We start from the raw sequence: 24,026 nt of genomic DNA, 5'->3' as shown, positions 1-24,026 counted from the left end.
GAGCTTTCTGTTTTGGTAGCCTGCCAGATGCCGTCTGCGAGGGGAGGGAGCCGTCTGCCTTCCGCTTTGGGCAGAAGGATAGACACACAATGAGTAGACGAGGCTGGGTAGAAGCTCCACTAACGCCGCTGTAAATATATCCATCATTCACTGAGGCCAGAGAAACATGGAGAACCAGGTAGAGTGGCTTTTGTGTCTCCCGATGCTATATGAACTTTTCAGGCTGTAAATGGCAGCAGGCTAAGCGCTGGCTGGTCAGGAATGAATCCTCTGTTCTGCTAGCCAGAAGAAAAAAATGCTCCTGCTGCTAATGAACTCGTAGTTGTTTGGCTCTGGAGCTATGCTAGCTGGGCACTCATACATCGGTATTTACCGCTAGCTGAGCTCAGTCTACTACACCATTCAGTCAGTACCGCTGCATAGCTCTAGCCACAGCCAGGCACACAAAGAGAGCTACAGCTACTGCTTTGCTGGCTTTAAACAGCACATGCACAACATTAAACAGCACGAAGACCAGTCTCAAGTCGAGGTTTTGTACCGCCGAGCTAAGCTAATCTACCTATGAGGACAGTGTCGGCCGTTGGCTAAAAGCTAAGGAGTCGCTACAAGGCGCCGGGAGAGAGAAACCTGGAGAGGCGGGTGTTGTCTCCAGTGCCAGCGGCCTGAAACCTTAACATACAAAGCAAATAAAACCAGCAATCTGCGTACATCATGCAGTGTCTGCATTATTTGCCAGCACTTGGTTAATGTTTAATGGTCATCACCTTCGTGTGGCATGGTGAAAAACTGACAGGCTCCGTGTGTGGCAAATGTTGAGTCCAGTAAAGATTTGCTGCTTATTATAAAGCAGCGAATCCTCAGTATAAAACATAATTTTAAAGGCTGTTCTGTGAACTTTGTGATCTTGCAGTGTCGTGCCTCGACATTTTGTGCAATCCACATATAAATTTGCGCAGTTAAAATTTATGACACCATAAAAAGGTACCTAATTTATTTCACAGAAACAGAAAAGGGGCTAAACCAAATTACATATCTGCTAACTGTAAAGTAGATGCTGCTGAATGGGTTACTCTCAAAATGCCCGAGGCTATTCAGGACTTATTTCAGATGGCTAGGCCACACACACCCATGGAAAGTGGCTCAGCCACTTTCTTGGAACGGGTCTCCGCTCAGCTTTGGCCCCTTTGAAGTTTTAGTGCATCCAGAGGAAGTCTCCTGCTACAAGTTAAATGCTTTCTCTAGCTGTACTTGTGCTACGCATGTTACCTTTGTTACATAGGCAAGATTTGCAAATAGCTTTTCCAAACACTTTACACAAATATCACACGCACTGGCATTTCATGTGTACACATTCAAATTCTACCTTGATCAAGGGCACACCGATGTCATTTTGTAGTGTGTTCCCATTGAACGGAGTTGCTTTGTTCCTAAAAGTGTTTGTAGTGAGTATGTCTGGCCTCACTGATCCAAATGCACTTCAGAACACTGAGATATATTTGCAAGGTTGTTGGACTAGATCTCATTAGGTTTAAATTGCTCTTTCAGACTCAGAGAAGGATCAAGTTTAGACTAAAAATGGGGAATTCAATTTATTGCATAGTCCAACATCATGACATTAGCAGCGGGATAGCAGCTTGATTAGTCATACAGCTTTCTGTGTGGACAGCAAAGGAGCCTCTTTTTTTCTCTTCTCTCGTGCTCTGATCTTTGTGGCATGAACGCTGCAGTTGAGATGACAGGATGAGTGGTCGTGCAGCTTTTCATAATCCTCACACGCTCGTTCGCACACCCTATTTCCAATGCTCACTTGTTTTCTTTGGGTGCTGCAGATAGGCTATTTGTGACTCCCCTGTGGCTCCCAGGGATTGACCATTTTCCAGTACAAGTAACTGTTTCACCTCTATCCACGTTATCTCGTAGATTGTGCGGTACGGGGAAAGAGTTCAGCATCCCCACAAGACAACTGGTGTCGCGCGCTTGTTCGTCCCCTTTCAGGCAAACTTTCTGACTTTTATTTTAATCGTTCATTTGCTGGAAGAGATTAACACGGTCATGAGGGGTGTTATTTACATGGCAGCTGGGAGTTCATTGTTTTCATGGGAGCCAGTGTGTCTGCCAAAATTTGTATTTCCCCTCAATTGAAGCACTGTGTGAGTGAAAGAGAGAGGGGGCATGCACGCATCATTTCAATATCGGTGGCTTTGTGTTATTTATTTTTTTTATCCCATGCTTTGGCTTTGATGGAAGTTAGCTGAATAACTGTGTCTCCACACGCCTGTTTGCCCAGCTTATTTTAGTAGAACTAAACTGTTTGACACTCTGGTTCCTGTGTATCTGCACCAGTGTTGAGTTCATTTCGTGTCTTCATAATTCTGGCTTCTTGTTGTCATAAAGTTTAAACTGTTTAAATATTAGAGGAATTTTTTCCTTCTTTTTTTGTATATTCAAAATCATCTTGAATGTTGTGGTGAAATTTTCATTGCTTCTGATTTGGTTTGGGACTGCTCATAGAGAGGAACATCTGAATATGTCACCTTAGATTTGGAAATGTGTAGACGACAGAGATTTAATAGCTTAATTTATCAATTAACAACTGAAGAAAATAAATCTATAAACTAACTGATAATAAAAATAGATGTTAATTGTAAACTTTCCTGCAACTGCACCAACAAAATGTTTTTAATGGAAGAGTACACTTCTTGTTTCATCGTGTTACGGCGTTATCAATAAATCGGCCGATTGTTTTCTTAAATGATGAGTCTGAAAATGATCCAGTCTAATAATCAAGGTAGTGGTGTCAGATGACTTGCAATGTTCAGCCATCACCCCACAAAAATATTCAGTTTATTGTCAAAACAAATGAGAAAATATTTCTCAATTCAGAAGGTGAAACGGGAGAATATTGATATGGACTCGAAAATGTTTTGATTGATCTTTTTAGTCATCAAAAACTTGCACTCATTTTCTGACTATCAGCTAATTAACTGCTTACCTCGGGACGGGGTTCTCTGTCTCGTTCTCTTAATTCGTTTCATTATTATTATATTGCACGCACTCCTGGAGCCAATTGCTTTTTTTCTGTCAATTTTTTTCTGCTTAAAAATTGTGAGAAGAGATTTTTTCCTCTGATTCTTCATTTTGCTAAAGGATCAATCATAATATCAGAGAATGAAGAAATCCTCAAATTCCCTTGTTTTAGTTTTTATTTATATTTAAATGTTTTTAAACTTTACCTGTTACTGAAATCACTTAATTTTAGCGCTCATTCTTTTTTGTGTGTTTCTGAAGCACAATCAGCATCTTCCTCTTTGGCTCGTTGTCATCCTGATTTTTATGTTTGCTTATCACAACCCTGATTTTTTTTTTTTGATTTTTTTTTTTTTAAACCAGCTCCTCGGGGGGAGGGGGGGCACTGATGATTGGAGGGAGTCCATGGCAGCTCGCTGTGGGTGTGGTGGAGTCTGGAGTTTAAGGGCATTACTGCCACAGAATGGCCGGGCAGAGCGCCAGGCGGGGAGGTGTATGTGCATGCCTGTTTGTGTGTGCGTGTTTGTGTGCGTTCGTGCTGGGGAGTGCCAGACCAGCTCATCTCAATCCTGTCCCCTCTAATCCCCCCGCTCGGTCCCAGCTCACGAGCTCCTCGGTGCAGGGGCCAAATCCCCACATTCTTCAGTCCTCCCCTGGACATAAAGTGCCTTTCTGTCCCCCGCCCGCCTCCACCCCTCGCTTCCCCTCCTGCGCTCTATCTCCACCAGCGCTGTGTCACTTGCGTGGCCCGCTGCTGTCATTGTTCTTGGCAGACAGTTGTGGCCCAACAACGCGACCCTCTTCTGGACAAACCTTTTGAGATTGTTCTGCTCGGGCACCTAATCACTCCCATTCCACTGGGAGCGTCCCTGCATGAGTCCGGCTTTGTTTCTGTCCGGCCCCTTTCCACTCGAGTGTCGAGTCCTAACACTCGAGAGATTCAGAGGTTTTGTTCAAGGTGGAATCGCGACCCAATGAATAATTGCTCCGTGGATTAATCTTACAACTGGCTTTGCTTATGTTTATTTCATAAGCTACCTCAGCTTGGAAGGTGTCTTTGCTGCTGTAATTTGTCACTGCCAGGGACCGGGATGCAGCCAATAGCACGGGGCTTTGACTTACAGTCATTATCGATTGTAATGCAGTTGATAATTGACTTAAAATCTGTAGACAGTTGTTATGATTAATAGCCGACTCTATAAAACAACTGAAGTAAAGGTAAGCGGGTTTGTTTAAAGGTCACGGTGACGTCATCGCCCCAAAAATGAAAGATTTCCAGTTTTAATCGTATTTAATGGTTTTGCAGTTGGATGCAATGTTTTCAGGCCCAAAGCAAAAGCTGTTGTTTAGCCAAGTGTCGGAAACCCAGAGATTCATTATGATGTTACAGAAACATGGGAACAGCACAGAGGAGAGATGGCCGACAAAGTCTGGCTGTAGTTGTTAAACTGACTTAAAATCTTTGCTGTGTTCAGTGATGCTGAGTTTTATTAAGCTATTAAACTATTTGTTAGTAAAATATAAAAATGAATGAACTATTCCATTAGTATTTATTTCCTCTTTATTTGCTAGCAGGGTACTTTAGTGTAAGCTAGTACTGAATGATGTTAAAGGCAAAAAAATCTGAGTATGTCAAACCAACTTAAAACTGTGTGAGCTGTTTTTGTTTTCTTCTTCTTAATCATTAATCGAGCAGTTTAGCAGTTAGCACATTCACCTTGCATGTGAAAAAAAAAAAAAGTGTGGTTTGAGTCTGGGAGGCTACACAAACCCAGCCTCAGGGGTCACGACCTTAGTGCCTGTCCCAAGCCTGGATAAATGGGAGGACTGGATTAGGGCTGAACGATTATGGAAAATAATCTAATTGCGATTTTTTTTGCCCCAATATTGCGATTGCGATGCGATATGCGATTATTTTTTTAAGGTCTTTGTCTTCTGTATTATTAAACAAAGACAAGCAATACATCATATAGTATGGCCAATACTATATTACATTAATTTTAAACTGTTCTTTCCTGGAAGACAGACCTCTGTTATGATGACATGAGGTGATGCATGAATTGATGACTGACATTTTTATTTAACTTCTTCAATCACAACAGTATATTTGAACATACACAATAGTTTATTTTTAGCTTACAAACATCTGAGCATAAAGTGCTGACAAGGAACCCTGGTGTAAACATTAAAATGAAAGTCAGTACAATGTGCAGATTGCAGAAATATACATAAACAAAATCAGTGGCTTTACCACACTCAGTTTTTTGACATCTGTGAACTACTAGACAGTCATTCAATTAAAAAATAATATTAAATCAATAAAACTAATAAATAAAAAATACACACATCTTACTGATCTCTGCAGTCAGTAACATTACACATAAAGTGCAAACATAATAGCAATTGTATAAACACACACACAAACACGCCTTTAAAGTTTAAAGGCGTGAAATTGGACGGTCTAGTTCTGATTAGCGTCACCGCTGTCTCGGTGGAGTTTAATAAACTCGGCCGTCTGCTTCTTGCTATCTAAAATATAACCAGACACTGGTGTAAATTCTCGACTGTCTCATACTTCTGTTTAATAAGTTTTCTGTTTGACGTTTAGTCAGCTGTGTGAAAACCAAGGAGGAACCCACCCGGGGGATTAATAAAGTTTTATTTTATCTAATCTAATAACTTTAATCTCAGCCAAACCGATTTACTCACGAACAAACAAAACACTGAAAAAAGCCCAACAATAACATTTTTAGGTTGTCTAAGTGACTTATATATTACGTTTAACCCGAGCAGCGAAACTCCGCGGTGATCTGAAAATGATGTGCCGGGAGTTGTGCCGCTCTCGGCCGCATCAGTAACCCTCGAGCTCCCGGCTAGCTGTCGAGCTGGTGGGTAGCAGACGCCTCTGAAAACGTCGAAGCACTTTTGCAAATATGGGATATCTTGATAAACCGAGCAGATATTTGATGTTTACACAACTACTTTCTCGCCTGAAAATATGTTAAAAGTTTATTTTGTGACCCAGAAAGATTAGTATGAGTAATTTTAAAACTTAGTAGCGGCCGCCATTGCTGGAAACTGGAGTTTGGCTGGGCCGCGCTATGAATTCTGGGATATGGTAGTAATTTGGACAGCCTTATAATCGCAGTATAATCGCAGCCTTTGCGGTTAGAAAATTGCACTTGATCATGTCGCGATATTATCGCAAATGCGATATATCGTTCAGCCCTAGACTGGATCAGGAAGGTCATTCGGTGTAAATCAGGCCCAATCACACATGCAGATGTCTCTCTGTGGTGATACGTTCAGAAATAAAGGTGCTGCCAAAAGCACCTTCTCCTTTATCATAAATCTGTGATATCAATCCTTAGAAACCCCCTGCCTCAGATCTAATGCAAAGAAGGGCGTTCCTTTCATCCTCAGATCTTTCTTCATAAGAACAGATAAACTACCGCAGATTTGTTTTAAAATTAATTTTAATTTGTGGGTCACATAGTGGTGCATTTAATGCTGTCACCTCCTGAGTTTGAACCCCCGGCCGGCTGGGGGTCTTTCTGTGTGGAGCATGTACCCGTGTGCCTGCGTAGTCCAAAGACATGCATGATTGGTTAATCAGTGATTCTGAAATAGATGTAAGTGTGATTATGAGTCTGTTATCTCTGCAATAGACTGTCGAGGGCGTACTGGACAGCGGTTAAGAAATATGGATGGACGGACAGATATTATTTGAGTTGGCCTCACTTTTCCAGCACAGATGACATTTAACAAGCTTCTTAAATGAGTTAGGTCCAAATCAAAAGATGGTTAGTCCTCTAACAAGACAATGGAAAATGTCTGCTCAGCGTTTATGTATTTATTTTTTCACCTTTTCGCTGACTCCGAAAACCGAAAACAAGAAAGTTGCATAGAAAATAAAGTGCTGATTATTAGTTGGTTGCAAACTAGGAGGTTTATCCTGTCTGTGTCCTGTGTTGTATAGATTTAAAGCCCCTTGACTTTGGCTGATGAATAAAAACTGACCTGAGTGACAGTATTGCCTGGAAATGTAGGCAGAAGCCAGTAAAGTTCAGGTTGCTTTCGTCCCATAAAAATCTCAAGGGATTAATTTTCTGTGCTTTTCTCACTTCTACGTGACAAAATGTCAGTATGAGTTTCTCAATCTCTTAAATCTGTGTTTTTTGTTGTTTTTTTTTACAATACCTGAAATTATGGTTTTGCTCCCATGCCACAGCCTGTCCTTTATCCCGTCTTCCTTCTCTCACCCCAACCAATCACAGCAGATGGCTCCGCCCCTCCCTGAACCTGGTTCTGCTGGAGGTTTCTTCCTGTTAAAAGGGAGTTTTTCCTTCCCACTGTCGCCAAAGTGCTTGCTCATAGGTGGTCACATGATTGTTGGGTTTTTCTTTGTATCTATTATTGTAGGATCTACTGTACAATATAAAGCGTCTTGAGGCGACTGTTGTTGTGATTTGGCGCTGTGTAAATAAAACTGAATTGAACGCCTTCATTCTTGGTATTTAAAGTACTCTGTCTCTTTTCAGTGCACTGTGCAGGTAAAACTAGAGTTGGGCCACCGAGCTCAGCTAAGGAAGAAGGTGACATCAGAAGGCTTCACCCACGACTGGATGGTGTTTGTCCGAGGCCCAGAGACTGGTGACATCCAGCACTTTGTAGAGAAGGTTGTCTTCCGCCTGCACGAGAGCTTCCCCAAACCCAAGAGAGGTAGGACAGAGCAATAACGACATGTAAACATTCACACAACCACACATTTTCATTCTCTGCCAGTTTATTTTAAAATCCCACACAGTGAAAACAGCCGGTGATTTAAAAGAAAAGGCACCGAATCTTTGAGAGGGAAACAGTTTTGTTTTTCACTCCTTTTTGTGATTTTATACAGATGACACATTTCTTCCTGTTACATATGACACGTGAGAAATTGATCAGATTTCTAAATGTTGAAATGAGGTTGTTTGTTGGAGGTCAGAGTGAGGGCAGGCAGCACAAAGATAAACTGTACCGCTGTGACAGCCCAGTAGGAATATTGTTGTAATTTTCTCTTTACGCCAATTATGAGTCCACTATCATTTAATGCTAAAAACACGCAATCCTATCAGAATAAAAGCATGCTTCTCACTAGTTTGTGCCGCCGTTTTGTTTTTGCATCCCTTTAAATTAAGTAATGTGAAAATATCCGGGCATATTGTGACCTCGACAGAGTTTGTTACAGTCGGTGGATTATTTATTTTCTTTATTGGGGGTTAAAAAACATATTTGTCTCTCTGCAGTATGCAAGGAGCCTCCGTACAAAGTGGAGGAGTCGGGCTACGCAGGTTTCCTCATGCCTATTGAGGTTTACTTCAAGAACAAGGTGAGAATACCTGAATGCATTAGAAAATGTTAGTTTTTCTAAAAGTTCATTTTTACACGTGGCTGAGCTAAAATGGTTAAAACAGGAAAAAGCAGAGAGAAAAATCTGTGATGCTCTGCAGAGATCTGCAGGAAAACTGGGGGGGAGGTAAAAAAATCACTGACCGCTGCAAATAACGACACAATCACCTCCCTTAGAGATGCATCTCAGTCTGAATGGGACTTAAGGCTGCCTTTACACTCTCACAGGAATGCAGCATATAAGGAGAAATCAGGCTTTTCCAGCAATACTCATGTTAATCTGGTTAACTCCTTAACTTGATAGAGAAAACTGGGTTTCCCTTTTACTTGATGTGAACGTAATCAAGTTACCGTCTAAACCAGGAGTAATGCAATTACTTGTGGCCGTATAAAGGCAGTGATGGTTCAGAACCTCTGGTGGAAAAATATGTACACTATAAATCAGAAGTATCAGCTCTCAATGATCACATAATTGACTAATTAAAGGCTGGGCTACTTTCTATCCTCTTATGGAAAATCTAAGGTAGACGTTAGAAAGATTAGACTGGAAGCAGAGCCCCCCAAAGCTGAGTAACCAGTGATTACTGGCAAGCAATTATCAAACCTGTAGTTTATTAAACTAAGTTAAGTACGCCTGTGATTTCCACTTAGATCGGCTGCACACGCGTGATTATAAGATGAGCCATTCTGGACTTGTTAGCCGTGTCTTTCTGCACGTCTAGATCATGGCTCCACATGACAAAGTGTTGCTGGAGGATTTGAAGTCATCATGAGATGAAAGCTTTTAATCAATAGTTCTATTAAAGAGCCTCAGGACAGCTAATCAGATCAGATTTGTGGTGGCTGTCCTCTTAAAATGGCATCATGGGTGCTCTGAGAGTTTGCACAGATCCGACTTGCAAAAGACCTGCATATAAACAACATGTCATAAAAACTGCCAAAATAGCCTTTGCATGAAGAGAGATGCGGGGAATATTTGGAGCACTAGATAAATTTGTTCGGTCATATCTAGAACCACAGTGTGTGCACTCTGACTGAAGCGTGGGCTGGCCGTGTGATTACAGGTGACTGCACAAGTGCAAAGGCGTTAGGAAGGTGACGTTTATGGATGGTATTATTATTTGCTGCAGACGTACCAAAACACTGGCTGGATGACTCTCGGCCTCCAGGAGCTCGTAAGAAGGAATATCCCCGATGGCGATGCAGAGCCTGCTCTCAGAGTACCCGAGTGTGCTAGCTGACACTTTTAAAATATTTTACAGGGAAAAGCAACGATGTCTTTAAAGGCAGGCAAAAAGTAACTAGAGTAATGAAAGGTGTGCTGACATCTGGTGCATTGAATCGCGTTTGTTGTGGCTCCATTTGTGATATAGTAACTCGAAACTGTCGGTTTTTAATTTGACATAAGGGCAGATATCTTACTCTTGTACTTTAAAGTAATGCGATTACCTGAATGTTAAATGATTCAAATCTGTAGCACCTTAAAGTGATGTTGCAGCAGAGTGCGCTCCTGTGGTAAGCCGTGTTATAGGATCCGTTTCACTTTAGGAGAAATGCTCGTATGCAGTCCTGTGTTAGTGAAAGGCTCGTCTGGTGTGGAAACAGTTGTTTCTATTAGTCACAGCACCGGCATCTTTATGTCAGCCATTGAGAAGAACGATGGAGGAACCGCTCTGCTTGCATTACGATACAGGGCCTGTGCACATTAGTGTGCCATCATCTTCTGTAGTCCTTTGTAATGTTAAACCTTTCAACTGCTTCCAAAATTGCAACATCCTCCTTTTAAGTGCGAGTAGCTTCTGTAAACAATGAGACGAATCTGTCAGGATGATCCAGAAAAGACTTGAAGGAAAGTGAAGAGGAAAGTAAATATTAGCGACCATTAAGCCATCATCGCGGTTACTTAAAAAACTTTATTTATAAAGTCTTTGAAGAGTGACCTAATGCATGTGCCTGTGTCGCTCCGCTCCGCCGCTGTACAGCTTCCCTCAGGAATGTTTCTTATCAGTGCTCCAGCTCCAGCATTGTCTCTGTTCTGTTGACTTTCCGGGTTGACGGTGCAGTCATTCAGCTTTTATTGTGCGTTGTGAAATGTCTATGACTGAGTGCCACACGTGCTGTGTAAGGACTTTTAAAACCTTCATTCTTCTCCCTGTTCAGGAGGAGCCCAAAAAAGTGTGTTTCAACTACGACCTTTTCCTTAACTTGGAGGGCAACCCACCAGTCAACCACCTGCGCTGTGAGAAGCTCACCTTCAACAACCCCACCAAAGAATTCAGGAGAAAGCTGATCAAAGCTGGAGGGGTGAGGCTGCCTGACACTTTGGCTCGTAGCCAGGCTGACTGACTGAGAGCTAAATGGCTGATCAAAGTGAATATCAGACGCTAATAGTAGCGAGTGCGGCACACTGTATTTTAGCGTTAACGTGGGAGGAGTTGTTGTCTCGAAGTGTTTTTTTTCCTGTTCTCGACTCCCATTTTAATCCTTTAAGAGCCGCAGATAACCCGCATTGAGGAGATCACTTAAAGTCTTAAAAAGCATTGATTTACTTTAAAAAGGGGTCTTAGAAGGAATTAAACCCTGAGATTTCACTTTGAAAAGTATGTTTCTTCTTCTTTGTGCTCTTTTTGTGTGTGTGTGTGTGTGAGAGAGATCGGGAGCTGCTGGGATGTTACACACTCCTTTGCCCGAACGCTAAATAGGGGATTGTGTGAACACGAGGACGCTGAATCGGTTTAGTCAGCACTGCGGCTGATAAATAAGAAAGTGTGACTTTTATCAAAACCTTGTGTAAACTTAAATAATCCACATATGCTGTAAATTGTTACGTTGTTACATTATTTAAATCAATTCTATAATTTGAAAATGCTGCAGTGTTACTGATCAAATAGCTTTTGACTCTTATGTCCCTGCTGTTTCCCCCTTTGGCTAATGAAGGGATTTTTATACAGTTTAAAAATATCTTTAATTTGGCTGAATAATGTGATCCTGTTTAGGTGACCTCACGTCAGAGATTCATTTTAACCTCCTAAGAACCGAACTCTTTCATAGCATTTTTAATTTCTTTTTGCTGTTTGGGCTGATTGAGACCTGATGGATGTAAAAACAAAGAATTACATGATTATTTTTTATTTATTTACCTGATTTTTGTTTCTGCATATTTAAAATTGTGTCCTAGGACAGTGGTGTCAAACTCCAGGCCTCAAGGGCCGGAGTCCTGCAGGTTTTAGATGTGTCCTTGATCCAACACAGCTGATTTAAATGTCTAAATGACCTCCTCCACATGTCTTGAAGTTCTCCAGAGGCCTGATAATGAACTAATCATGTGATTCAGGTGTGTCGACCCAGGGTGAGATCTAAAACCTGCAGGACCCTGGCCCTCGAGGCCTGGAGTTGGACACCCCTGTCCTAGGAGGTTAATGTAACTCCATGGTGTAGATGTGTAAATGCTGTAGTAGCCATTAACCTCCGAGCCCAGAGTAGCTGTACATTTAAGGTGCTGCACACTATGAACACTCAGTTCATTGGAAATTGATCAAACTTGAGCTGCAGGAAGTGAGGACAGTCTTTATCAGCTTTGCTTTTCGCTGTTTCTGTATCTCGGCTGCTGCAGCGCGTCTTCCTCAGTATATGCTTTAATACATTTTTATTTGCACATAAAATAAAATTCATCTATGATACATTTCTTATCTTTTATACTGATTCGGTTTGATTTTCTTTCCAAACTCACGTATAAAGCCCACTTATAAATCTATCGGGGAAAATGAACATGTGTTTTGCTTCAGTTCTCAGAGCTTGCACCTATTAAAGCCTCTTTTTTGAATTTCAGGTGTTGGTGGTCCCCGAGGGGGCGGAGGCCATGTCAAGGCCAAGCCCAGACTACCCCATGCTCCCCACCATCCCCCTCTCTGCCTTCTCAGACCCCAAGAAGACCAAGACCTCTCACGTGTCAAAGGTTGGTGAAGAAATGATCCCGCTAGACCGTTTTATTTTCTCTTTGCACCTCTCTCATTCATCTTAAATTTATAATCGGCTTTATTGGTCAACTCCAACGATTGCATTTTCTAAAAACACACACACTGTCTGGGTAAAAGACATTAACAAAATCATTAAATCAGCCTTCAAAACAGCCTGACTCAGACTTCTAATCACTACCAGCTGTTTTTGAGCATCTGTATGCAGAATTACTCAGCCTGCCAGGAAAGGAGGGATATCAGAAGAAAACGGGAAACTGATCCCTTTACGTTTACTCTGCCAGCTCACAGGCCAGCACAGAACTGACCTGGTATGGTCTTTCTTAAAAGTGGGGCAGGAGATTGTCTTTCTAAGTCTATTCCTTCTCTCTTGATAAAATAAGGAGCTGATAAAGCGATAACAGGCCCCTGTGTTCTTCTCGTACGCAGTCATTTGTTAAAGCCTCACCATTGTGGCACGCGTGCAAACGAATGTCCGTCTTTATTTCGACATAGAAATGCACGTTTCATCAGTCCCATGATTATCGTGGCATGAGTGGATGTTTGCTGAGCACCAGCTCGAGCTGGAATGGTTTCATCCAGCTGTGTCCATCTGCTGACACGGAAAAACTCGGCGCAGGAAGTCTCCGAAGACGCACTTTTTCTCCAGTTTTTTAACAGTATGATAAAAGCTCTAATGTGTGCATCAACTTTAATAGTGTAACTTTGAAAAAGCTGTAAAACTGTTTGCTGATAAGTGGGCGCTGCCTGCCAGAGCTCTATTAAAAGCCGCTCTGGTGACTCTGTGGCGCGTTTGTTTGCACATTTGCATTTTTATGCCTCCGTGCCAGTGACAGCTGTGGCTGAGGAAATATGCTTCGGGGTTGACGATGTGTTTTTCTGCCCCATTCTCACGACCGATGTCTCAGCAGCTCTTTGAGGAAAATTATTCACGTTTGGCACAAACTCAGGAATTGGTTAGTATCTGCTGGTCAGAGTCACTTATACACCTTTTCGGTTATTTGTTGAGATCAGACAGAAATGTCAGCTTGTTGCACTCGGACTGGTTTTTCCTTCACCACTCAGTAGTGATGAACTTATGTGGGGTCAGAAGTTTGAAAGAAACCTGAAAATTATCACCTTAAAACCGATGGCTTGACCAATGATCCCATGAACTCGCTCTGCTTGGCGCGCCCAGTGCCCACTAAGTATTTCAGCAGCACCTGACGATACGCAGCACTGTTGAGGTTGTTGAGACCTGTGTCTCTCACCTCCTCTCTCTTCATACTTTGCTTCCTACTCTATAAAATTATTAATAAACTTGGTCTGAGAATTGTTAGGATTTTGCAGTGCACGACAGTCTTCTACTGAAGACTGCTGTACGGTGTAAAAGTGTGACGTCAACGGTAACGCCATCTGCAATTGGTCTTGCAGGGAGCAACCTAAACAAGTAGAAACCCTGCTAAAGGTGGTCCAGAGCTGCACGAGTCAAACCTGGAAATGTTGGAGGTTGTGGGGGGCGGCGGCTAATGTTGTTTCCGAAGCTCACTAGAAACGGAGCCATCGTTGATTTTCCGTACGCTTCGTCTGCTGCGACAAATCACGTATCACATTTGTCCAGCACCATCAATACGTTTCAGTGCGTTTCACGCTAATCGGATTCCAGCGACGCTAACGACATTCCCATCACAGCAGCTCCACATAGCCTTGCTTATTAACAGTTATAACTAGCTAATAGAATCAGCTAAGATCTCGAGCCTATTAAAGACCAAGATGCTGGGACTGGAACTGAGGATGTCCTCATTCAGCTCTGAGCGATGGTGAACTTCATACAGCTGTTAGGCAGATGTTATTCTGTTTACTAATTACTGAGACAGTCACATGTAATGTGATTACATGCCAGACTGGAAAGGCTTGATTTGGGAATCTTGGGAGGACACGGTGCGTTTGTACTCGAGGCAGCTGAGCTGATATTCTGTTTGTGGCGGTTTGAGCCAAATAGGAGAAGAGTCGATGATGATGATGTTGTTTCTCTCTCTAGGAACCCAGCAAAGAAGGAAGTGGAGGCAGCAGCAAAGGACCCAAACCACACAAGTTAACCAAGGAGCACCGAGAGCGGCCACGCAAGGACTCTGAGAGCAAAGCTGCTTCAAAAGGAGACAACGATAGAGACGGAAGCAGCAAGCCTGGCCGCGATCCTTCCTCTTCCTCGTCTTCAAAAAAGCCGTCAGACATCAAAGTGAAAGATGAAGTAAAGGTCCTCCCCAAGGCAGCCTTCAAGGAGCCTAAAATCACACTGAAGGACTCAAAGATGGAGGGAATGTCTCCGAAAGGAGGGGGGGCCGGTAGCGGCGGAGGAGGCGGGGGAGGAGGTGGCGGAGGGCCGCCGGAGCCCAAAGCACCGGGGAAACGACCGTCCACGGTGGAGTCTCCCAAACCGAGCGCTAAGAAGCAGAAGAAGGCCAGCTCCGAGGGGCCGAAGGGGCCCACCGGCAGCGGGGCCTTCACAGGAACCTCCCCCCGTGTATCGTCCTCGTCCGCAGCAAACCAGTCGTACGCTGAGAAGAAGCCTCCGAAGGAGAAGGGTCGCTGGTTCCCAAGCAAAAACGACACGCAGGAACTGAAAGAGGCCAAGAAACTACAAGACTCAGAAGAGTCGAATTCAGAGGATGAAGCATCGTCAAAATCAGAGGTAGGAGGACGAGACGGTCGCTTCAGTCAAGCTTTGAAACGGGAAAATGTTTGATGTGAAAAATTCATTAGTTTCTCTTGAACAGACTGAGGTCTTACCCGTCCATTTAAAAGAAAAAACAATGCATCATTACATCGTGAGCCCATCTGATACTCGGTCCCATGAGTGTCGTTGTTGTCTCTTCATGGACTCGTTGATCTCTCCTCCTTCTCTTTACAGCCGTCGGTTCCCTCCAGTCCTTCCACTCAAAGCTCCAGTTCAGATTCCAGTTCAGACTCTGACTTTGAGCCGGGACAGAAACAAGGACAAGGTACGGTTCTGTCAACTACGACCCATTTCACATAAAAATAGAATTTCATTAGATACGATTATTTCATTTAATGAGCAAATTTAGACCTTATACAAATTTTGGGTGCTGAGAATGATGGAAGATGATGGTTTGTGTGACTCGTCGCTCAGGCCCCCTGCGATCCATGGTGGAGGAGATCCAGTCTGAAGAGTCCGATGATGATGACTCCACCTCAGAGGAAGAAACGCCCATCAAAACCAACCCGCCTAACCGCGACTCTCGGTCAGTCCCCCAAAACACATCCACTCTTTGCACTGTCACGCTTTCCTACACAGAAATTAGTGACAGAAACATGCACATCAGTGAAGAAGTCATTATCAGTCAGCTTACATGTATGACACGCTAGTGGGAAAGTCATGGTATGTATGTTAATGCTTGATGTTTCAATTCCATTAAACAAATACTAATGTTTTGGGCTTTTTAATGCTTTTTAAAGTATTTTTATCCTGTAAAAAAGGAGAAATAAAGCGGTGAATATGCACTGTGTCTACGGGAGAATATAAGCTGCACAATATGCATCAAACAAGTCAAAGTTGGAGCGTATTAACTGATCGTTTTTCCCTTTTTATAGTTGTGCTGAGTAGCTACATGTGCAAAAAGCGTTACCGTAGTCTAATAACAGGCTGTCATATCTAGACCTGTCTGCCCACCTAACTTTCTCTTGTTGTTAGAAGGCAAATTCTACTCGAGGGTTAACTCTGCTTACAATGGACAGTGCGAGGCCTGTGTGCATGTCATTGACCTCTGACCTCGCCCTGTACCCCTGTCAGACTCAGCCTGGACAGCGAGAGCGACAGCAGCGACGGCTCCCACCGCCCCAGTCGAGACCCCGCCCCGCCCCCACAGAAACACAGCTCCTCCAATAACAAAGTGAGTCACAGACCTCACTCTGCTGCACACTTTATTAACGAGTCGTCTCATTAGAATAATCTCATTACTTGTGTCGTGTGTTTGGTTCGCACTCACTGTGGGACGAGCGGTTTGCAGTACAAGCTGTGAGTTTATTGCTTTTCTGGGGATTTCATTCTGTATGTGTGAGTTTAGTATAGATGTAGACCATAATTCAGGCCGTGTGTTTAAGGGTGATGCTTAAAGCGGTCTGTAGCCATTCACCTGGCTCGCACTTGCATTCCTGCTCCTTTTTTGCAGGTGGTCTCATCACTGCCTCTCTATCAGTATGCCCCCCCCCCTCTCTTACCATCTTTTACATTTTTCTGTTGTCTCTGAACTGCAGGTGTCTGTCCGAAAAAGCCCAGATTCCTCGTTTCGCTCGGAGAAGGTGATGAAGAAGGGATACGACAAGGTAGGAAGGGTAAATCAAACTTTTTATGCCTAAACCTCACACACACACGAGGCTTTCAGACAGCGTTCGGGGGCCACATTAATGGATTCAAGATGCAGTAATGACCAGTAAATTCATCCAGCTATGCAGACTGACTCTGGCCTTTGAACCTATAAACACATCTTTCTTCTTTCTTCGTTGATTAAAGTCATGTTTAAGTAGCGTTTGGTAAACTGATCTTTATTTTGTTGGAAGAGTCCAAAACTTCAGTCCCTCTAAACATGTTATGGTGTCAGTCAAAGAGAAATCCATGTCCAGCACCAACAGATTATTGTTTTTGTCTCTTTGAGTTACTAACTTCACGATGTTGATCAGACTCGTGTTTTTCTCATGATGGTAGTTATTTATTTATTGCCCCGGCTGCTGTATCTTTGTGCTTCTTACACCGCTGAAGATTTGGGACCAGATCTTCCAGATGTTGCTCCGTGAAGTATGAGAGTCTAAAACCTGCAAATGCTGCATTTAAAAGCCCCCAAAATCTGGAGAACACATGCGACCCTTTATAGATTCCCCCGTGAAGATTTATTGGCTGAGGTGGTGACTGAACCCCCATCAGCACCTCATTTAGACTAAACGTCTAAAAGCAGAAGAGATTCTTTGTTCCTGCTGTTACCTCCTGCTGGGATCGATTACCACAAAGCTAAGATGGAACATACTGATCGGTTGATAACGACAGAACTGATGCGTCTAGTCTCTGAATCAGTTTGGAGTTCCCAGTTTTCCCAGATGTTCGTCTCGTGTATGTCATGCATGTGTCCTTTATCTCCCCGATGTAGAAGAAAAATCTCTCTAGAGTCACAATTTTGTGCTGACAGAGTAGGAAGACTCTTAAACACTTTATTATCATTATTATTATTTTTAAACTCCTTGGACTTTATTCTCTCCTCTTTTCCCTCCTGTCCCATGGAGCAGGCCTACACAGAAGAACTGGTGGACCTCCACCGCAGACTGATGGCATTAAGGGAGCGTAACGTCCTGCAGCAGGTGTGTGTTCGTGCCAAAGCTAAATCACCCTGTGATGCTCTGATTCTGTGAGCGTACGGTGCTAACGGTTGCCGTGACGTTAACTGATCTTCCTCTCTCTCAGATCGTCAACCTGATCGAGGAGACGGGCCATTTCAATGTGACCAACACCACCTTTGACTTTGACCTCTTTTCACTGGACGAGTCCACCGTCCGCAAACTACAGAGCTACCTGGAGGCGACCACGTGACAGGAAGTGGAAGCCGGCCCGCGGATGGCGGAGGCGGCCTCGTCGCTGCGTCTGCTCTTTCGAGAGGAGACGGGTAGCTGGATCTGTCGCAGCTCTTTCGTGGGACTGACTGAACCTTCGAACAAGCACACACGAAGACACAACTCCACCACCTACGCTCGACGCCGGGGAGAGAACTGGAGGAGCAGCAGCGGGAGGCGTGGAAGGAGACGCCGGAGCGGCAGAACTCCGTCTGCAGTCAGGATTTTCACTACCCATCTCTCGTCTCGAGTCCGTGCAGTGGTGTGGAATTCACCCCACAACCCCTCCTCCACCCTCCTGCACCCTCATTGCTCCCGCCTCTGCAAACCTAATACTTCCCCCTCCTCCTCTTCCTCCTCTACATGCACACTCCTTACTCGGCAGAACACTCCGATTCTTCCCCCCCACCCCCGTTGTCAGCTGGAGCTCATTTCTCTCTCGACATACTCTTGAGGGGTGTGTGTGTGTGTGTGTGTGTGTGTGTGTGTGTGTGTGTGTGTGTGTGTGTGTGTGTGTGTGTGTGTGTGTGTGTGTGTGTGTGTGTGTGTGTGTGTGTGTGTCCGAGCACTGCTGAGGTTTAAGGGGAGATGTTGTCTTTGTGGTCACTGACTTCTCTCTGTTTGCTTGAACACAAACAGCCAGTTTGATTCTTCCCCCGAGCATACACCAACATATAAAGAATTAAGGTAGCACTTTACTTTATTAGCCACCTGTTTAACATTAATAGGCACATAAACCTCAAACAAATGGATTGTGACACACTATAATGTAGTTGTAAGCAGATGCGCGTTTCCTCGTGTTATCATATTGATCAGAGTTTAGGAGTTAAAGCCCATAAAGACTTTTAGTTCTTCTTGTTTTAAGAGGTTTTCATGCATGAAGCAGTTTTAGGAGCAAAATGACGAGCTTTCATTTTCTTCTTCTCTTGTTTTCCTCTCACACGTTACTCAGAGCAGTAAAAGATTCACTTACTGAAAATACTACTAACGTGGTTTGGGCAAGGGTTGCAGGTGTGATGCCGGCTCAGTCGCGGCGGACGCACCAGAGCGTTAGCTGCTCTGTTTGCACGCGATCTGACACGACGAGAACGTTTTAGAAGAACGCTGCGCACCGGAGAGGTCCGGTCTGATAATTGTGCTCATTACGTGTGACAGCTCTTTGCCACTTGTTTTTCTAAGCCCGGTTTGGGTCTCTGCAGTAAAGATTTGGGGACTGGTCTTTCACTTGAGTTCATTCATTCCCCTCTGTGGCAGTAAAAGATGGCGCACGCGTCTTAGAAACTCCTGTAAATAAAAGCCAGAAAGCCTTTTAGTCCCGACTCTAAGCTACTAACAAAGGCGGCGTCCTGTAGGAGAAAAGGATCATACACTAGACAACCACTGTTATATTTCACTTTTTTTAAAATAGAAATGCGTTTCAGAGTAACATAGTCCCGTTCATGGCATTTTCTTAATGAATTATACTCATCGTCTATCTGAACAGCGGGTGTGAAACCTCATATGTAATTATAGTGTGTTATAAACCAGTTGTTGAGTATTTGCAGTGCTCGCGAATGCTCAGCGTGAGGCTTTAAAGCAAAGCGGTACCGAGATTCACGCACATGTTTGCCTCCCGGGTCCTTCCAGCTTTGAACACTGTACATGAAGACACTGAGACGTGTGCTGTATGTGTGCGTGACTGAGCTTTCTGTCGTCTGAACATCTGAAAGCGTTCTCCTCAGTTCCCCCTCTCCTTCCTCGCACTGAAAGCTGAGCCTTGACCTCCTACCAACAGCGACCCCTCCCTTCGCTCCATCCCTCCACTTCACCCCCCTCGTCCACCTCCTCCCTTCTTCCCATATCGGCGTGCATGAAAGGGCTCGACTGCTCGCAGCCGGAGCAGCGGAGGGTCACTCCTGAATTGCCTTTTAAGCGTTGGGTCGGGCACAGTAAGGTGGGGAGAAATGGGGGGAGGGGGGGTTTAAAAAGCCGTGAAAAAGTAGCCATACTTGTCTCCCTGATTCCAAAAATTAAAAAATAAAATAAAATAGGGGCCACGCTTTTTTACATTTTATTTTTCTACAAGTGCATTTTGTGTATTTATTCCCAGAAACCTGTGAGCTATGAATGTATATCGCTTTTACTTTTCTACGGCTAGAAACAGCCCCACTCTAGTGCCTTTTTCCTGCGACTTGCAGTGTGTATATGTGTGTGTGAGTGGGGAGGGGGTGCACTCTGTTAGGCATGCCCACACAGATTGAACCCCACCCCAGCCCCCTCCTCCCCTTGGGGAAACTAGTATTAATTGGAATGCCTGACTATCCAGTATTTTCCTAATAGCTTCCATCCCTGCTTCTCTCCAGTGTCTCTGTAGGCTGTCGCCCCTTTTTATCGATTTCCACTCATCGAGCCCTCTGGGAATTTTCAGAAGGCGGCCAAGATTTTGTTGGCCAGTTTTGGAATTAGGTGTTTTAACGCGTGGTAGTTCCTTCCAGTGCGTGCTGTTCAATAGGCTCCTCCTTCAAGCAGCGTTAAGCGTACCAGCTAACAGCCAAGCGTCCGATATCAAGTCGCCAGGCACTTGAACGGCATCGCTAATAGATGTGAATGCAAGAAAATAAAGACGCTGGTCTTTACATCAGGAATCGGACTGATGGTCTCACAAAGCTGGCTTCTTCTAACTAATCGGATCAGTGACTGTACGCTGCGTGGCTCATTCTCTTTAAAAATGATGGTGATCAACATATTGGCTTTATGCGCTCAACATCTCAAACATTTAAGACATGTTAAAAAATAGTTTATCCCAGAGGTAGTGATATTAGAGACTAGACTGTATTTAGTTTGTTTATTTTAAAGCCAATATTGATATTAAAGGCTTTCAATAATCTGATCTAATTATAATGTAAGTTTATGTTGAGCGGTTTTCATTTTCTTCCCCGTTGCTCTGCGGTGCTTCGAGCCAGATCTTTGGTGTTTGTGAGCCTACTTCAGCTCCGGTAAGCGTGCTAGCCGTGGTGATTTATGCATTAATGATCAGGACCTAGTCAACAGAGTACTTGAACAAAGTCAGAAGTGACAATCATCAGTAACGCCCGCTTTAAAAGTTCATCGGAAAGCACGTCGACGCACTGAAATGGTGTTGAATGATGGAGGTCGACTGCTGTAAACGACGATGAGCTTTTGTGTGGTTGAGAGTACTTTGCACAGTGATTTGAACAATTTAACTCTAATTGAATTGGCAAAAACTATCCTGGCGTGTTTAGTGTGACCGCATTTAACAGACACCATCCCACCAGGTCGGAGAAGCTCCGCCTTCTCCTCCTGCGGTGGACTAAAGGCCAATCATTTGTATGCAATAGTTTTCTTTGCATCAAACCGTACTGTAAAAAGATCATAACACACCAGAGAAGCACAAATGTCGCTTTCTTCACTCTGTGTAATAGAGTCCACTGTAATATCTACTCTTATTTTTAGCTCCTAGTGTTTGATTGTTTTCTCTTTACAGTCTTTGTATTTACTGTATATCGTTTACTTGTTTTCTCAGACTCTGTCTATGCTCTATATATCTATAACGCTGCTGCAGAAGTTCCCCCTAACGGGATCTTCAGTTTTATCGAACATTAATGACACTACTCTCGATCGTGAGTAGCTTCCTGTTGCGTAATCTGAACAAACGTCTGCTCGACACATTCAGGAGCCAGTTTTGTGAGGCCCAAACGAGTCAGGACTGAGCACGAGTTCTGGACTTATTTGGGGCCTCGATGTTGGTTTTTGTGGCCCCCTTTAGGCTTCACGCTCTCTCAGACACCAGCCCACTGATCTCCTTCCTCGCTTTTTCCTTTTCCTGTGCTTCTGCCCTGACGTTCCGATAGCTTTAATACTTCGCTCTCTCCTTCTGTTGCCTGCCTGGCTCGGCGCCGCACTCCCTCTGCCCTTACCGTAGACGCCTCACGAACACGGACGATGTCTCAAAATCAAAACCGGCATCAACGCCGCCTCATGTGCCCTGCAGTAGCCCCCCCTCCCACCCCTCCCTTCTTCCTCCCTCTGCGCCACCTTCATTTTTCCCGAGGTGTGCCTCTGTCAGCAGAACTTCAGGCCCGAGAGTGAATTTTGCAGCCGTGTGAGTGACGATAGTGCATCTTGCCTGCGTGTTTGTCAGCGATGGGAGAGAATTTCCAACGAACAACTTTCCTCTCTGTCCTCTGTGCACCGATGTGGGAACTTGGAAGTCCTAGTTCATGAACTCTGACCTTTGACCGGGCGCTCATTCGGTCCCTTGTGGTCGTGGCGGAGACAGTGAGTTAAGTGGGAGAAGCCCCACTATGTACCCACAGTCAACGTTTTATTTATGGACCTCTGCACTTTTGGCTGTGATGACTTCAGTACTTAAGTAGTTACCTAAACTGTATTTTTAAGGATTTTATACAATATTTACATGCAATACAATATGAATTGAGTTTGTTTTGTTTGCCAACCATTTGTTTCTTATTTAATTGTCTTTTATTTTGGCATGTGTTCTCGCTATTATTCACAAACATGCCTGTCGATCTGTTTTAGGCATAAGATGTTGGGGATGTTCCCTGTAAAAATTAGTTTTTTTGTTTTGTATCATGATTCTGATGACAGCTGAACACCGAGAAGCACGTGTTTGGGCGGAAGGGTGAAAAACAAACAAAACAAAACTGCTGGATGAGCTAAACTTTCACCCTCTGCCCCGAGTACAAATAACTGGACCACAAGGCGGGACGTGAGGAGTCCACACTTTGGTTCAGCAGAAGAAAAACGGTTTGTTTTTCTGTCGTGTCCAGTTTGGGTTTTCTGCACGTTCGTAAATGTGCGCGCCCAAACGTAGACTGTCATCTTCATTTTATTACGTTAGGACAACTTGAGCCTGAGGAAACACAACATAGAGAAACAAGAGTTGCAAAGTGGGAGGAGATGCTCTGGAAGTTAAAGTGCTATTCATTTTTCCTGGTTTGTTATTTGTTTAAATGTTTGAACCCCTCTCTGGCTTGGATCTGCATAAAACACTGAAAACTGTCTTAAATATTAATATCTGTCTCAGAAGATGTGCTTTAATGAACTGCAACTTGCAGCAAGCAGTAAAGATGACAAGCCTGAGTGATTATCGTTAATGTTGAGGAACATTATAGAAGGGAATGGGAGATAGATGGGAGAAACCCCCCAGCTGTCCCTTCCCTTTGCAACTCTGTGCACAGGGCTGTGAGAGTGGAGCATTTCAGCTGAGTCTATATTATATATAATATGTGTTTAATACAGCAAAGGTAGATTATCTACTGTGTGGATCTTTAGAGGATGAGGAAAAAGCAGCAAAACAAACAAAAAAAAAACAGAGAAAATGGTTCATTGATAATGTGTGGAGGTGGGCGGGGCGGGAGGGAGGGGCATGTGCAGACGGGGTGTTTCCTGTGTCAGTGGTTGTCATAATGTGTCTGTGACAAGGGGGCAGGGTTGCCTGTATTTATAAAGGGTTTGATTATTTTTCTTTTAAAGGGGCGGGGCGAGGGAGGGGGGAGGGCGGCGTCTGAATCCATGTACGAGGTCGAAGCGACGAATGGCGGGAAGAACAAATGAACTGGATGGCTGAAGAACAATTTTGGTATTTTTGAAAAAACAAAAAAGGAAAATAACGAGCTTGGCATTACAACGCCACCATGTGGCCGTATGATGCAAGTTGTTAACGAGGACGAAACATGTTATTTTAATGTTATTTTTATGTTCAAATCATATTATTAATAAAGTCATTAAGTACTGTTGTCCCCCCCTCCCCGTGTGTCCGATCCTTGACCGCTGCGTGACCCGCTGCAAGGGTTCGAGTAAAGTTCACGTGACGGTCATCGCGGGCCGCAGGGTTAAAAGGACAAGCAGCAGGCCGGCTCATAATGCTCGTGATGCATTGACCATCTATTGAGGAAATGCGGCTGTAGGGAGGGACAGTTATTGGCGGAGGCCGATCAATAACCCGGGAGGCTGCGTGGACCTTTTGGCCTGTCGCAGCAGGAACAGCGCAGGTGCAGATGAAATAAAGATGGCTGAACG

At 43.9% G+C, this 24,026-nt stretch overlaps 1 protein-coding gene across 2 annotated transcripts; it reads left to right on the top strand.

The window, feature by feature from the left end:
• The first annotated feature begins 42 nt into the window (after nt 1–42).
• Nucleotides 43–23,746, top strand: mllt1a (MLLT1 super elongation complex subunit a). Of its 2 annotated transcripts, none has more exons than XM_076876014.1 (12): nt 43–178; nt 7,569–7,749; nt 8,313–8,395; nt 10,576–10,719; nt 12,245–12,370; nt 14,410–15,060; nt 15,280–15,370; nt 15,520–15,631; nt 16,180–16,279; nt 16,644–16,712; nt 17,664–17,735; nt 17,839–23,746. In XM_076876014.1, the coding sequence occupies exons 1-12, from the start codon at nt 167–169 to the stop codon at nt 17,962–17,964; spliced, it is 1,767 nt and encodes a 588-aa protein (XP_076732129.1). In that variant the 5' UTR covers nt 43–166; the 3' UTR covers nt 17,965–23,746. The 2 variants fall into 2 exon arrangements, with proteins under 2 accessions (XP_076732129.1, XP_076732128.1); XM_076876013.1 differs by having other exon boundaries at nt 16,644–16,721.
• The last annotated feature ends 280 nt before the right edge of the window (nt 23,747–24,026 follow it).

Source organism: Maylandia zebra, linkage group LG17 (assembly GCF_041146795.1).
Source record: "Maylandia zebra isolate NMK-2024a linkage group LG17, Mzebra_GT3a, whole genome shotgun sequence".
Taxonomy (NCBI): Eukaryota; Metazoa; Chordata; class Actinopteri; order Cichliformes; family Cichlidae; genus Maylandia; species Maylandia zebra.
Note: the sequence above shows the minus strand (reverse complement) of the source record. Positions and strands in the feature narration are given on the sequence as shown.